Below are 16,216 nucleotides of genomic sequence, written 5' to 3'. Positions count from 1 at the left end.
TTGTGGAGTTCATGCCTCGAATGATGAGATCTGTTGGGGGTGGAACAAGGGGGACCTACTCCATATTAGGCATATTGGGTGGTATTAATGTTATGGCTGATTGGTGTTAGTGTCTTTACAGAATGAGCACTTTTGTGTGTTGTGTGATCTTCTTATTTGTCCTTTTGTGTCAGGTTGTTAGTCTTGCATGTAGAAAAATGATGGGGTGCATATTGACATTGAATTCTGTTTAATTATTATTGTTCCTTTTGTAGTTTTAGACTATAAGATATACATTCACCAAGCACTTTATTATGGTCACTGTAGTAACACTGGGCCTTAATTCTTTGTGGCATGGTCTCCACAAGATGCTGCAAACATCCCTTTGACAATCTGGTCCATGTTGACATGATTGCATGTACTTTCATTGTACCACATCCCAAAGATGTTCTGTTGGATTGGATTGGTTCATGACACTAGTTTGAGGCAACTTTTGCTTTGTGACATGGTGCATTATCATACTGGAAGTATGTAGTATGTAGCCTTCCTAGTAGATGGGTAAATAGTGGCCATGAAAGAATACACATGGTCAACAACAGTACTCAAATAGATTGTGGCAAGGCTTGAGTGGTATTAATAGCAGCCCCAGCTTTCTGTTTTTGGCTGACAGAAGTGGGACCCAATGTGGTCCTCTGCTGTTGTAGACCATCCACCTCAAGGTTCTACGTGTACATTGTGAGATGCTCTTCTACGCACCTTAATTTTATTGGTGTGGTTATCTATGTTACTATAGCCTTTCTGTCAGCTCTGTCCATTCTGTTTTAATTTATCTTTAATCAACAAGGTGTTTCTGTCTGCAGAACCGCCTCTCACTGCTTGTTTGTTCTTTATTACACCATTCTGAAGAAACTCTAGAGAACTGTTGCACTGAAAATCCCAGGAAATCATAAATTTCAGAAATACACAAACCAACATATCTGGCATCAACAACGACATTACACTCAGAAACACTGAGATCTTCTTTTCCCCCATTTTAATGGTTGATTACCTTACATTACCTGAACCTGCATGACTTTATGCACTGCACTGCTGCCACATAATTGGCCGATTAGTTAATAAAGTACTTGGTGAGTGTAGTTCTCGGAGGTGTAATGGACCAGTCGAACATTGCAGTGGAAATAATAGTAAGCCCGGGCTGGTGTTTAGTTTTGTGATGGCTGCTTGTGAGAACCTGACTGATACTTACAGAGACAAACTGATAAAGGCCTATGTTCTTGCACACGTCAGCCTTTTTGAAGGTTGGCATTGCGAACTGAATGATTTTGTGTGTGGATCTTTTTTTTTTTACAGATTGTTGATTGATTTTCATGCAAATTCAGCAATGAATATTAAGGTATGAAAGGAAAACAAGACATTTGAAATTTTCATTTTTTTTGTCTTTCATTTCAGAGGTCATTAGACATTATGTACATGTGATTACATTACATTACCATCATGGGAGGTTACAAGTAAAAGCATATCTAAATCACTATGCTCAGTCTTGATTTGCTGTTTGCTGTTACTGTTTGCAATTGTAAAATACTCTGTATCTCTGTATTCTGTCACATGTACATAGTACAAAAGTGGCACTTCCATGTGTGATCGTATCAGCATTTTTGTATTTATCAGTCATAAAACCGTTAGTACAGTGAATTAGTTGGTTAGCAAACTCAATAAAAGTGTACACTCATATACAACAGGCCACATAAACCAAAAAATAAACAGTGTCTGCTTTGGCATATTTACAAGTGGGAAAACCCTCGATTGCTGCTCTACTTTTTACCACAAAGTCATTTTTCTGAGAAAACAAAAATTAAAGAAAAGGGAGATGTACATGCATCTCTTATCTCTGGACACTATGAGTGGCCGGGTGTGTGTGATCTCTTAAGCATTTGTCAGCGGTGATTGGGGTCGTGCGGTGAATCTGTGGCGTTCCTGGGTGTGTGTGCGTGTGTCCTGTTTCTCCCTCTCTGTCTGGGATGCTTCTGAGCAGCAGCTCCTCCATAGCTGGCCGTGTGCTCAGAGTCTCTCTCTCTTTCGAGTTCCTCCACTTCATCCTGCGGTTCTGGAACCAGATCTTCACCTAAAGCAGAAAACACAGGGATGTCAGGGAATGAACATACACAAAGGAATCACAAGACCATTTGACTTAGGGAACATCCATCCTATGGGTAAAAGGTGTCCATTTTACCCACAAAGGGCCCGATGTGGCTGCAAGTTCATATTTCAACCAAGCAGGAGCACATGTGATCAGTTGTTTGAAGAACAAAACAGCTTGTCTGAAGTGAAAACTGAGTAAAATACTGGATATCTGTGGGTAAGACAGCAAATATCTCTGCTTTATGGTTGGATCCAACCAAAATCCACCCCACCTGATCTTACTAATTACTGTTGCCTTTAAAAGTTCTTGACCAGCTGAGTGGGGAGTGTGGGAAAGCAGCTCTCTAAGAGGAGGCTTAAAGGCTACTGGTAAACCTAATTTCGCATTAATAAAATATATTACATTAACAAAGATTTAACAGTTGTGTTGGAATTTATTTTATTCATGTGGAAACAATGAAATCATTGAATGAAGCAAATTCAGCACATTACTTTTGTCCATCCACATTTCAAACCATTTGTTGATATGCACAATTTGCCAGAACTGCCCTTAACTGTAAAGGTCTGGGGAGTGGATCACTTTCTGCCTTGAAGAAATGCACTACCATGTCACTACAATCTCTGAAAGCTGTGGTAAGAAATCAGTGATTGGATTGAATGGCGTGTCAGGTGACTAGCAAATTGTGTGGACTGCAGTTTTAACTGTACACTCTGTATATACTGACTGAGTAAGGTCGGTGGACCCTTATGCAGAGTGGAAGTACAGGTTTGGTATTTCTAATAAAGTGCACAGTAAGTATAAGCAAACTCTTATGAAAGAGGTCTTTAATGTAGTGGAAAAACATTCTGCCTGAGTAGGTAATAGTTGGAGCTGTGGGGTGTGCCAGTAACACAGCAGTAAGTTGCCTCAAATTCAAGACAAGAAAGTTGCAGTTTCAAGTCATTTCATGGCACATCAAACAAGTAAGATTAAATGTCAGACACCTGCAGGTTCCAATTACCCTTCCGCTGTGTTCTGTCATTTTACTCTGAAAAATAATGCCTGTTTTCAAGCCTCGCTGCCACATCGACTATAAACCAGATTCATTTCTCAAATAATACACTGCATCCTCTTAAATCATACTTCTCCTCCACCTAATTCTGTGTTTTCACATCTTCACCTGCAATGTAATACTGCCATGAGGTCCCTCGCACAGATACATAAAGAAGCATGAGGTTTTTTATCCTTCTTATTCGAATTTCCCATTCTACCTTAAATGCTGCAGCAGTTCCATTCAGATGGGTACATTCGCCACCCAGCCGACATGCTCATGTGGGGCTCCCATGAGTGAAACATGGTCTTAACGAGTTCCGGGTAGGCATCGGCTCTGAGTGGGTTTGTACATGCGTTTTACTGGGACCCAGTTGGGCCTCCCAAATGGGCCCCATCATTACAACCCACCTTATATGGCTACTAACTAGGTCCTATGTACAGCAAACAACTCAGATAGGGCCTGCATAACACCTCCTGATCCCATCACTGAACCTGGTGAGCATCCACATGTGGGGCCAGCGTGACAACAAAATGCCCTTGTTCCCAGTTGGTCTACCCATACAGGCCTTACATGGACATTAGGTTAGGTGGGCAGTGTGTAACTTATCAAATAGACTACTCGTCAAATTGTCAAATTGTCAGCGATCCAAACCTGAACTGCAATAAGTTGCTTACAAACTATGTACCCTAGCAGATGTGGAATGCCCATAATGCATTGCGTTGTTTAAGGAAGACTGAGGGGGTTCTCAATACAAAGTACACCAAGTTCTTCGCAAGTGACTTGAGAAACTCCCAAGGACTGGGTGGGGGGGACACTGCACGGTCATTTTCCTAGCATCCTCGATAACACGGGTGGAACAAGGACACATCCGGGCATTTGGACTGTGCTCGGCTAGATGTGAGCTTTTGAATGGAACAGTACTTGGACTGCAACTGATGACGTTTCAGACGTCCACAGGAACACGAGTACAGACAAGAACACTCAGACTGTTTATCTGCTGTCTCACAGTCGTGAGCTCACACACATAAGGAGGTGTCCTCATTGAATTCTGTCCCCTATATCAGTGCTCTATGTAGTGATCTGGATTTTCTCATGCAGGGGATAGTGAATAGGGCGTACAGCAAACTGCGTTAAGCTGCATGCAAATCCCTTAAGATCATACAAGGGAATAGACATAAACTTATTGCATTTGTGAATTTCATGACAATTAGCCAGTTTTCTTCACCATTTTATTTCTGATACGTAAATCGTCTACAAACAAGTCGCAAGAAAGTCATTTTTTACATTTTGATGTTAGCAGGGTCCGTAAAAATGTGCAAAGATTAGGTGCAGCTGCGCTTGCGCTAACTTTATAATGGCGTGTTGTGCCATTGAGCCAGTGTCTGACTGGTACATGGCTGTGCGTGCGTGTGTGTGTGCGTGTATTTTACCTGTGTTTCCTTCAGGCAGAGCTGTGTGGCCAGTCTGTTACGGTCCGTTTTGCTGATGTATTTCTGTCTGCGGAACGTTCTCTCCAGCTCTTTCCTCTGCTGCTCTGAGAACACAGCTCTCCTCAGGATTCCTCTGTGGGGTTTAGGGCTCGATCCTGGGCTCCAAACACCAGGGCCTGTGCCCTCTGAGAGAGAGAGAGCAAGAGAGAGAGAGCAGTGTTAAATGTGTGTGTGTGAGAGAGAGAGAGAGAGAGAGAGAGAGAGAGAGAGAGAGAGAGAGAGAGAGAGAGAGAGAGAGAGAGACTAGCTGAATGTTGAAGTTTATTAAATACTGGTTCCATACAGTGCTGATTGAGTGTGCAGTGTGTAAACATACATTAAACATACACATAGCAGAGTCAAGAGCACTCTGGAGGGCCGGCGTTTTAATGAGCTTGTGTCTGTGGGGCTGTCTGTGCCCCCTATGTTTCAGGTTGATACACAGAATTGTAACTGGGGAATATGAACGCATGTCTAGGGCAGAATGTGTGTGTGTGTCTGGAGCAAAATGTTCCAAAATGGTCTGTGTAGCTGAATGCTGTCCAGATGGTCTCTTCGCTCATGCAGTGTCATAACATTCTGACCTTGGAGAACTACCTGTTCTCTTATTCAGTGATCGACTCTCAAACAGAGTGTGCAGGAGTGGGAGTGTGTAATGCACATATGAATTTTTATTCTAGTCTGGGCTGCAGAGCAGGATATTGAGAAAGATGCTGCTTAATTTTGGTACCACCTCAGGCAAGCAGAGCCAGAGCATAGCCAGGCCTGTACCATAGAACTTTAACCACTAACAGAACAGACCCAAACCCCAAAGCCACAAATAAAAGAGTCGAGGTAGACCCTGAGAATCATGTTGATCTTTAATAGCCAAGATTAAAAACATCAGAGACTCTTTGCTGACAATAATTACAGATATACACCTGCCAGCACTGCCAGATAGTGAAGAAACCATAGTATTACTGTGAGAAATGTACACAATATGTCCAATGGTTTGTGGACAACTCTTCTAATGAATGCTTTCTGCACTTTTAAGATGCACTCATTGCTGACACATATGTGCAAATACACACACACATCTTGTGTAGTCCTGTAAAGACGTATTGCTAATAGAATAGGACTCTTGGCATTCTGGGGCGGATAAACATGAACCTATTCCCAGATGTGGACTAATTGTACAACAGTGTTACAATTTCTGACAATGGAAAAGCAATCGGTGTATTTTTGTACTGTTGAAATTGGTATATGCCACACAGGAAAAGTGTGGTGCTGTACAATTTCAATCATTGTTATCAAAACCTTCAAAGCCATTAGGAAATACTCTCTCAAGAAAAACTGACCAAGCCTAAAAAGGTGGGGTGAGGTATTTCCCCCTTATCAGTCAATAAACCAAAACTATCAGTTAAAAACAAAAAGTCTTGCCTGGGTCGATACTGATATATTGACAACATGAATGCGCAATTTGACTGTCTTCTTCATACCCAATGACACAAAAACTTGTCATTCTGATGACACTGACATTGTCATGGACATGAAGGCTTACTTTTGGGACACGATCTGGGATTTTGAGGAAGTTACAGGCGTCTGCTGGTAATCCATTGTATGGTGCTGTTTATACAAATTGTTCTGAGAAATGCACTCACTGTTATGCAAATGTTCCTGAACAACTGTAATTTTCACGCTGACTTTATTGTGTGCTTTAAGGTCAACGTGAGAAAGACACTGAACAGAGAGAGAGACAGAGTGTGAGAGAGAATGTGTGCGTGTGTGTGTGTGTGTGAGAGAGAGAGAGAGAGAGAGAGAGAGAGAGAGAGAGAGAGAGAATGTTGAGAGAATTTGAGAGAATTTGTGTGTGTGTGAGAGAGAGATAATGTGAGAGGGAATGTGTGTGAGAGAAAAAAGAATTTGAGAGAGAGAGAATGTTTGAAAAAGAATGAAAGGAAATGTGAGAGGGGGAATGTGTGTGAGAGAAAAAAGAATTTGAGAGAGAGAGAATGTTTGAAAAAGAATGAAAGAAAATGTGAGAGGGGGAATGTGTGTGTAAAGAGAATCATGAGCGAGACAATGTGTTTGTGTGTATGTGTGTATGTGTGTGTGTGATAGAGAGAATGTAAGAGAGAGAGAGAACGTGTGAGAGCGAGGATGTTTAAAAATAATGTGAGAGAGATTGTGAAAAAAGAGTGTGTGTGAGAGAGAATATATGTGAGAGAAAGTGGATGTGAGAGAGAACGAATTAGAGAGAGAGAGAGTAAGAGAATGTTTGAAAAAGAATAAAGGAGAATATGAAAGAAAGAATGTGTGAGAAATTGTGTGTGTGAGAGAGAGAGAGAGAATATATGGGAGAGATATAGAGAATGTGAAAAAGAGAAAATGTGAGAGGGGGAATGTGTGTGTGAAAGAGAATTATGAGAGAGAGAATGTGTGTATGTGTGATAGAGAAAATGTGAGAAAGAATGTGTGAGGGAATGTGAGAGAGAGAATGTGAAAAAGAACGTAGGAAAGAAAGAATTGGCGAGAGAGAGGATGTTTAAAAAAGAATGAGAGAGAATGTGAAAGAAATGTCTGTGTGTGTGTGAGAGAGAGAGAGAGAGAGAGAGAGAGAGAGAGAGAGAGAGAGAGAGTATATGTGAGAGAGATAAAGTGAAAAAGAGAAAATGTGAGAAAGAAGGAATGTGTGTGAAAGAGAATTATTAGACAGAATGTGTGTGTGTCTGATAGAGGGAATGTGAGAGAAAGAATGTGAGGGAGAGAAAGACAGAGCTGCAGGATGTGACAGAAACTGTAAATTGTAAAAGAAAGAGGGGTAGAGATAGAATGTGTATGATAGAGAGAGAGAGAGAGAGAGAGAGAGAGAGAGAGAGAGAAAGAGAGAGAGAGAGAGAGAGAGAGTAAGTGATAGAGAAATAGAAGGGCTGTAAGCAGCAATCCCACGCTTTTTCAATCACAGGTGCAGCCTTAACAAAAAAGTCAAGCAGCACAATTTCCCCCAGTCTATTCAACAATACGTCCTTAATCTGTCCAACAAATCGCCGCACTGACCACCTTCGAAGCAGCAAGTAAGACTGTTAGTCACGCTCCCTAGTCCATCATTCTGGATCAATAGTTTCCACTTAAACGCCCTATTAGTGGGTCAACTCACGAGCGGGCTACTTATCCCCCCCCCCTCACTCTTTTGTGCCCTTAAAATCTCCCTTTTAGCTCAACAAAAGACCCTCTCTCCATTCCTCCGCTGTCCCTTCAGCAACCAGCCATCCCTCACTCCATCCTTTCACCCGCAGGTACACAGTCTCTCTCTCTATGGGAAGATGAGCTCCAATAAGTCTATAAAAGTCATCGCTATTGAGCGCATTATTCCTCCCCGGAGAAGGGGGCCCGAAACAGACAGAGACCAGCACGTGAGGGACAGGAGAAAAGAGGAGGCGGATTTTCAGGGCCCTGCTTTTTATCGGGCGCAACAAAAAGGCCAGAGAAGCGATCCCTCCCTCTCTCTGCATAGGAATGCAGGTTTGCAGGCCTTCATTGTGTGGGGAGAAGTGACCCTTTTCTCACTGATCTAACAGCAGCTCTGTGGGCTCTTTCAGAGTGGCTGAGGTTAGCATGAGGGGAAGGCACACTGGTCCCAGAGCGGTGCAGAAAAGCAACTACTCCCTCAAGCGGAGTTCATTGCTGTGGTGAAAAATAGCAGTGGGGTCGCGTGTGTGCGGCCCGACTGAAAGATCCAATTGGTCACGGGGCAAAGTGGCATTGTGCATGTGAGGGGCGCTGTGGGAAAGTGTCAAGCCACTAAAAAGTTTTTTTTAAGGGGAGGGGGTTTGTGGTGGTAGGGAAATGGAGGGTGAGGACTTTCATATCAAACCCTTTTAGGTATGATCAGGGCAAAACAAGGCCTCGGGCAAATCGGTGTCAACTGGAAGTGATGGGCAAAGTTATTCAGTATTCCTATACAAGATATACAGTACATATATTACCAAAATAAATATTGAAAACATACACACACTGGACTCCAAAAAATAAAGGTGCTACAAACGCTTCTTTAAACGATGCAATGGAAAAAATATTTTTCGTTCCATAAAGAACCATTATTTTTTGTAAATAAGAATGTGTGAAGAACATTTTAAAGGTTTAAAGAAGTCATAGGAAAGATTCTTTACCAACTTAAAGGTTCTTGCCGCTCACATCTCTTTAATAAAAAAAAAAAATTAGGGGTTGTGAGTTCTTTGCCATCAGCGGCCAGAGTCTGAGAGAGCACAATTGTCCGGGCTCTTTTCAGGTATGTAGATGGCACTCTCTCCTCTCATTACTCTTAAGGCAATAGAATGTGTTAGCTGGTTTGTCATCTGCCTGGCACTGCTGCATCGGTGCCATCCTAGTAGTGTCGGGAGCATTGCTAATGCTAGGGGAAGCTATGCATGGGTGGGTCAATTCGCAGCACCAAATATTCGACAAACAAATTACATGAAAATGGTTCTTTATAAAAAACAGAATTCTTCTACGGCATCAGCATATATATATATATGGACACAAGTGTTCAAACATACATACACAGCTTGCAGAATCTCCACAGCAAAGCATTGCAAATACAATGGGACACTTTGGAGGAGGTGCCCATGAACCTGATTGAATCTTGTAGGTCATTATGCCGGTGTCAAACATTGGCTAGAGGGGCCAAAAAGCCTTCAGCTTTGGCCAATGAAGCATTAAAACATTATTTTCTGGAGCTCCATGAAAGCTCCATCATTTGGTATGAGTTGAAATGGTGTTGGTGGTCCACAACTCATCATCCAACATCAGTACCTGAACTCAATAACGGCTGAATGCAAGCAAACCCTCACAGCAATAGCCTTCAATCTAATGGACAGCCTTTCCGGAAGAGTAGAGACAGTTGCTGCAGTAAAATGGGGACAAAGTCCTTGTGAAAACCCTTGGTTTTGGAAGAAATGTTGGACCAGCAGGTATCTATCAGACTTTTGGACAGATGGAGCATATGTGCTTACTTTTAATCTCAGACCATCGTAGTTAAACAGCCAATCCTGTTACTGCATTTGTACTTTAAATATCAAGGGGACAACACACACCGCTGGCAGTTCAGAAATGGAGAGCAGGCATACAAAGCAGGCTGGCTGGAGCTCATTGAACACAGAGGGTGAAAGAATGGCTTTGGCCATTATGGTGCACTTAATATCAATTCTAACCTACTCTGGCAGAAAACAGGAGGTGTGGTTTTATTGTGCCCTCTCTCTCTCTCTCTCACTCTTACTCAGTGTGTGCGTGTGTGTGTGGCGCTACACGGTCATAAAAGCATTCAAAAGCATCCCCCTACTAAATAGGCATGATTGATGAATAGCTATGCAGTGGTGTGCATATTAGAGAAGAATTAGCTATTAGCCGTTGAATCACTGACTTGTGATTCTGTGTGTGTGTGTGTGTGTGTGTGTGTGTGTGTGTGCTAAACTCACTGGAGCTGGAGAGGAGGGGAAGAGAGCAGGTCAGCGGTGTGGAGCCTCCGCAGCACGGGTGAATGAGAGGAGACGCACACAGCATCATCACTGTTACACACACCAGCACACACTCATCATCAGAATGAACAATCACTCAGTAATCAGTCAACACACACACACACACCCATAACCCAATTAACCTTTACGCATTCATTGAAAGTGAGTTGCAAGACACTGTGTAATGAAGCTAGGAATTTCATACGAGGACGCAAAGTCACCCTTGTGATGTTAATAAAACTGTTAGAAATTGTGGTATTAAAAGCATCTTAACTGGCAGAGAGAGTGTTTACATGCAGTAATGTTTGCTTTTCAATTGAACAACAATCTTCATGGTAAATTTCTTTTGGAAAAACCCATCCTGATCTGTTATAAAGCTCACACCCAGTCATAGTATTAATATTTTTAGAATATTTTTGGAATAATGTATAGTTCCCATCACACAGATCCCTGTCTGGGGCAAAAAATCATTAATTAAAAATAAATGAAAGCAGAATTACAAAAAATAAACCTACACACAGTTACCTACAGCATCGGAGTTGTAATTCTTTATCCATAATAATTAAACGTTACAAAATAATTAAACTACATTCTATTATTTGACTGCAGATGAAAAATAAATGACCTTGGCCTTGAGGTCACATTACTTTGTGGTGTTCTGGTGTTTTCTAAAACACTGTCATTATTTTATAGGTGTTACACTGCTAGACTTTGTACATTGTTAAAAGGGTAAGATCCTTAACATTTGGCAGTTCTTAAGTATGAAACTGTGGAGGAACCAGAGGAATCACTTAAGGTGCTTTTAGGAACCTTCGAAAAAAGGGTTATCGAAGAAAAAGAACAGTAAACTGAAGAACAGCCAACAGTTCTTCAAGGATCTTATGCTTTGACCAGTGAATGACTTTGTTATTAGAAATTTGTGAAAATTATCTCTCTACTTTTTACATTTCCAAAATTGTACCAGTATTTACCATTGTACAGTTTTACGTCCTCACAGTGAAAACAAAGATACATTCCTGCCTTTGCTGGACAATAAAATTCTACCTCTGTTATTTAATGCTAAATTGCTACATTGGCATGTAAAGTTTTGGGATCAATAGAGTTTATAGAGTTTACTGCTTGATGTGATAACTGTATGGATAACCTGTATAAAAATATATAGCATTGTTTACATTTTTGAATGGTCTGATTAAATTAAAATATATCACTTTTGGGAGACTGTTTGTACAAAAACTGCAGTATTTGCAGTACTAAATCGGCCAAGGACAGTTAACAATACTATTACTTTTTCATGTGAATGTAAATCATTGTAAAACTCACACTCTACCCTCATTACGCTCAGTTTTCCAGATATTAAAAAGGCAATTTAAAAAATCACAAAAGTATATTAAATAAATACAATTTAAATAATTACAACCATCTCTATTCTCATTTCTTTTAATAAAAACACTTTACAAATACTTTAGAAATAACAAAAAATGACAAAAGTATAATGATCAAGACCAGCAGCTCCTATTTACTTGTCTTTATAAATGCTAAACTAAAATGATTATAACATAAAATTACAAACGTAAAAATAATAGCTGCATTTTTCTAACGTTTCCACCCGTGCTATTGCAGCACAAATTAGGCCAGATTTATCCCCCCTTCTACATTTCTCCGTCTCTGCTCTACATTCAGATCAGCTCTGTTCCAATCAAGAATAAGATGTCACCAAAGTCTGTCATCTTACCTGAATGTGTCTTGACCGTCTCCCTCTCCACCTCTGGAGGACTGCTCTGCTGTGCTCCAAAAGAGGGTCTCCATGTGCTCTTCGGAGCCAGACCCAGCGGCCCACACACTAACCCAGGAAAGCGCCTTTTCTGGGCAGGAGCAGGTATGATTAGAGGAGTGGGTGATTTAGTGCCAGGACGCAGCAGATTATCAATAAGAAAACTCTTCCCAGATCGGCCAAACCCGGGATGCCTCGACGGAGATTCAGCCATCACTCTCTGATCCCTTCTTCCTCATGAATTCACTCCTTCTGAGGCAGATCCACAGTGCTTAGCAAAGTTTTTCCAGGCTGCTAACATTTTCCTGAAAGAGCGACAGGGTAAACTTCATTAAAAAGCAGAAAGAAAACAATAACTCCTTTCCCTCTTTTGCCCACGGGCACCCGAAGCTTGGCCCTGATTGGCTGAGCTACTGCAGTGTGATTGTGAAAGGAGATAAGAGTAGGGCCTTTCTGCTGGACAGAAGGTGGGACCACTTCATTCATTATGTCAAAGCGGCCATTAAATGATAGACACTGGAGACAATGGACTCCTGACCAAAGTTTAACTTGCACACCAAACAGAGTCCAGGAGCAGTAAATAGTTGTGTCTTTTTCAGAGGCACCTATTGAAAAGCCCATCGTGAGTCAGCCTATAAAACTATCTGCCTCACAGTCTATCACAGCTTATTATAAACGCCTCTGTTGTCAGGAGTTTTACGATTATGGACAATGCAGATTTATTTACTATGTCAATTAAGGCTCAAATGGCCACATTTTGACAAATGAATAAGTGATTAGTGAGCCAACCCTAGATTCTATATTAGATCGTCTACTTGAATATGCTAGCATTCACTGGTTGCTAAAACTCTTCCAGAACTCTTCCAAAATCTCTTCCAAAGCCCATCCATCTTTGTCAGTCGTTTCACTTCCAAGCAAAAGTCTATTCCAGTTTAGTCCACTGTGTGCATTATAGAATGGCTAGTGGGAGAATTCACCAGAATGACAGCTTGTCTCTCTTTCCTTTTATTCCCTCTCAATCCTGGCTCAGAGCTCACATCCATGACGTCAAGTCTCAAAGTGACTGGAGAAGTTGGCAAGAACGTGTTTGAGCGATATACTGACAAAATGTCATGTGCTTTGAGAGCTGTCAGAAATGCAGCTGACATGGAAGCTTCATTTAAACCTCAGATTCACATACTTCACTGTGCCATGATGCATTACTCATTCAGTCGGGAAATTATTATTAAAACATCAGAGTGATTTCTGGTCTTCCCTACATTTTATACTTTCGTGAAGGTACTGCTTGTTTCTCTGGGGTTTGTTTTTCAGCTTTCCTCCTCAGCTACTCGGCCAATGTCCTTATAAAGCCCAGAGTGGTCTACAGAATCCTTTATGACCATTATTTTTATAGTCAGTGAATAATAATCCATGTCAATGGTCATATTGTCACTGTCAAACGAATAACCTTGTCACTTTTTTTATCAACAAACCTTTAAATTTTCAGTGGAAGTCAATGTAAAAAATATTTGAATCAGTCATTTTGGAGCATTTCTATTGGTTCTTTCATTGTGAAATTGTTCAAACGATTTAAAGAACAATGTCCAGATTCGCATTAGGTCAAAAGGTGAAAAACAGCAAAAATTGAGATTCAAGGTTTTCGCGTGGCGACAATAACAACATGCTGATTTTGAATAATTGTCCACAGTCAAATTTGGAGTAAATGATCCTGTTACTGGCAACAAGTATCAAAGCCAGACCCAAACGAAACTGCAGCAGCACAGCGTCAATTGCTTTAACATTACAGCAGCTTCAGCGAGCTCCCTTCACTAGCTGCCATGAAGTGCAGTCAGTGTGAAACTCGCTTCTTTAAGCGAGGATCCTTTTGAGCGGGGTCTCCAGCAGGGCCAAAGCGAGCAGAAAGAGCGCTGGCCCACACTAAACAGGCATGTCCCAGTGCAAGGGGCGCTGGGGGATTCTGTGGGGTAAAACATCACCTCATGCTGGGCATGGTAATCGCCCCAGACAGCCGGGCCCTTTGTGCCTCGGCCGCAGAGCCAAAGGGCGCTTGTAATCAAATTTGCAGTTTTATTCCCCCCTCGCTGGTGGAGGACCTGCTGTATGGTGATGAATATGTAATGTGTTTACGGTTAACTATGAGGAGCTGGTTGCTGGGTGAGGTGGGCTTTTGTGTGGCCTACCAGGACAGGAATACCTTATGACGGATACGGGGTGAAGGACAGAGCAGTAGACTGAAGCGCACTCCTTCTGCCTTTCCCAGCTTTCGGCTTTATGTCAGACACACAGTGGAGACACAGCAGAGATGGTGGAAGCGGAGCAGAGTGCTATGGGTGTACCTGTGTCACAATGTGCATTCTACTGGTTCCACATGAATAAAATAAATGACCTAATGCAGTTTTGTCTTTATTTTGACTTGTGAACGTGCTGATGTAACATCTTTATCTAATATCTACGATCTGGGCGAAAACTCTGTGTTCAGAATTTAATGGGGGAAGGAATTTTTTTTAATGTAAGTTATTGTAATATATAATAAATAATGCAACAAGAGTGCGTTTAAAGCATGTTTGGAACAATTCCAATGATCCGTTCACCATAAGCTGTTTACACAATTAAAGGAAAGCTGCCATTTTAAAACACATTATTTTAAAAAACCCAAAAATATTATTAGGACAGCATTGATGCTTAATTTATGTGGAACAGGTTTATACAGTGATAGCGATCATAAATCCACCCATTGAGCTATTTTTTCAGTGTGTTTCCAGTCTGCAAATACAGCAACAGCTGCCCTTTTAACCCCTTAAATAACTGGCTTAATATGCGTATGAGTATTAACCAGTTTCTAATCTTAGTGCATAAATCCTCGCCGAATACTATGAAGCTAATCTGGAAGTGATGTAGTTATATGTGAGAAAAGAACTGAAGTATGGCCCTACGCACAACCCCATACAGTCTAAAGGGTTCTATAAGGGTTCTAGTAGACATTTAATGACAGATTTGTGCACTTCCAAACCACAGTGCCTTCTCTACCCAGTGCAGCAGGAGGTGAGAGTTCAAGTAAAAATTGAAATTGTCCTTCTGAACCCTTCCCTCCATAACAATAATGGCGGACGCTAAATGCTTGGTATAATTAAGCTGTCCTTTTGCCTCGTTGTGCTCAATAAAATAATCCCATAAAGACTCAGCACACATCTCACATTCTTCGCCCCCCTCCATGCCAGACATCAAGCGTCTCTCAAACACTGCCACTGCGAATAGCTTCCTCAAATGAGAACGCAGGAATTGTGGCGCTATTACGATCTCTGAGCTCTCCAGCGCTGGTTTCATGCGAATCCATTTGAAGTCCCTCACCCTTTTTTTTTTTTTTAAGACGAGTGAAAGAAAACCAGAGGCCTCATAGAAGGGCCATAAAGAGCAGGCTAAGACGCAGTGCTCAGTGGGCCAGCTGTGAGAGGTCTCTCTGTCCTTTCTCTCTCCGACCCTTTAAAAACAGAACGCTCTCAATAGCTGTCCCCCCACTCGCACTTCATATTGTCAATGGTGGGCCAGACTCCATGAATTAGAGGGAACAATGGCGCTGGAGGCCGGCACACAGGCGGCTTTTTGTAGCGCAGCACGGAAGTTTCTAATGTGCTCTCTCTCTCTTCAGTGTGTCTATGGAGTCATAATGAGGTGCCAAAGGAGAATGAGTCGCTGCAACTCTGTTCACATTTGCTAACAGAGCCCGAGGCACTCATGCACACACACACTCACACACACACACACAAAGAGCTCTGCAGAAGGGATGGTACAGCATTCCCATGTGAAAGCACTGTGAGAGCAAATGAGGGACAGAGCTAGGACCAAAATCACACAGATGCTACAAGCTCCAGTTTCAGTGTTTACAGTTCTGCGCATCATTCAGACTAGCCTCTATCATGACCTCTACACTTTTAAAGAGGCTCTTTAAGGTTTCTTTAGTAGGTTTAGAAGGCTGAATAGAACCATGGCAGCTCAGAGAACCATTGCTTGGATGTCCTTAGTAATGCTGGTTCTATATAGCACCAAAAAGGGCTCTGTTACCCAAACCCAGTATATACTGTATACTCTTGCATTACTAAACAGGATGCATCAGCTTTTGCACTACCCATTAAATACTGTGCTACTTCTTAAGCACATAAATCACAGTTTAAGTTTTTTTCAGTAATAATAGGTCAAAAGAAGACATCACACAAAGAAGATGTTTATTATATTTCAGTGTTAATTTCCGATTCATTTTGTTCTGTTTGAAGCAATACAATTTTTTATTTATTTATTACAATTCATGCATAATAAGCAAGAAGCTAAATTATTGTT

At 41.5% G+C, this 16,216-nt stretch overlaps 2 protein-coding genes across 2 annotated transcripts in view; one reads left to right on the top strand and one right to left on the bottom strand.

Annotated features, from left to right (window-relative positions):
* LOC140548993 (small ribosomal subunit protein eS17) overlaps positions 1-16,216 on the top strand; it is a 351,034-nt gene that overhangs the window by 277,551 nt on the left and 57,267 nt on the right. The window lies entirely within an intron of this gene.
* dbx2 (developing brain homeobox 2) lies at positions 1,413-12,184 on the bottom strand. The gene is made up of 4 exons (XM_072673753.1): positions 11,846-12,184; positions 10,075-10,164; positions 4,583-4,767; positions 1,413-2,101 (listed from the first exon to the last, which is right to left on the bottom strand). Exons 1-4 carry the CDS (start codon positions 12,096-12,098, stop codon positions 1,862-1,864), a joined length of 768 nt encoding a protein of 255 aa, XP_072529854.1. The 5' UTR covers positions 12,099-12,184; the 3' UTR covers positions 1,413-1,861.

This window comes from Salminus brasiliensis, chromosome 2, assembly GCF_030463535.1.
Source record: "Salminus brasiliensis chromosome 2, fSalBra1.hap2, whole genome shotgun sequence".
Classification (NCBI taxonomy): domain Eukaryota; kingdom Metazoa; phylum Chordata; class Actinopteri; order Characiformes; family Bryconidae; genus Salminus; species Salminus brasiliensis.
The sequence above is the reverse complement of the archived record's forward strand: the minus strand, read 5'-3'. Positions and strand labels throughout refer to the sequence as shown.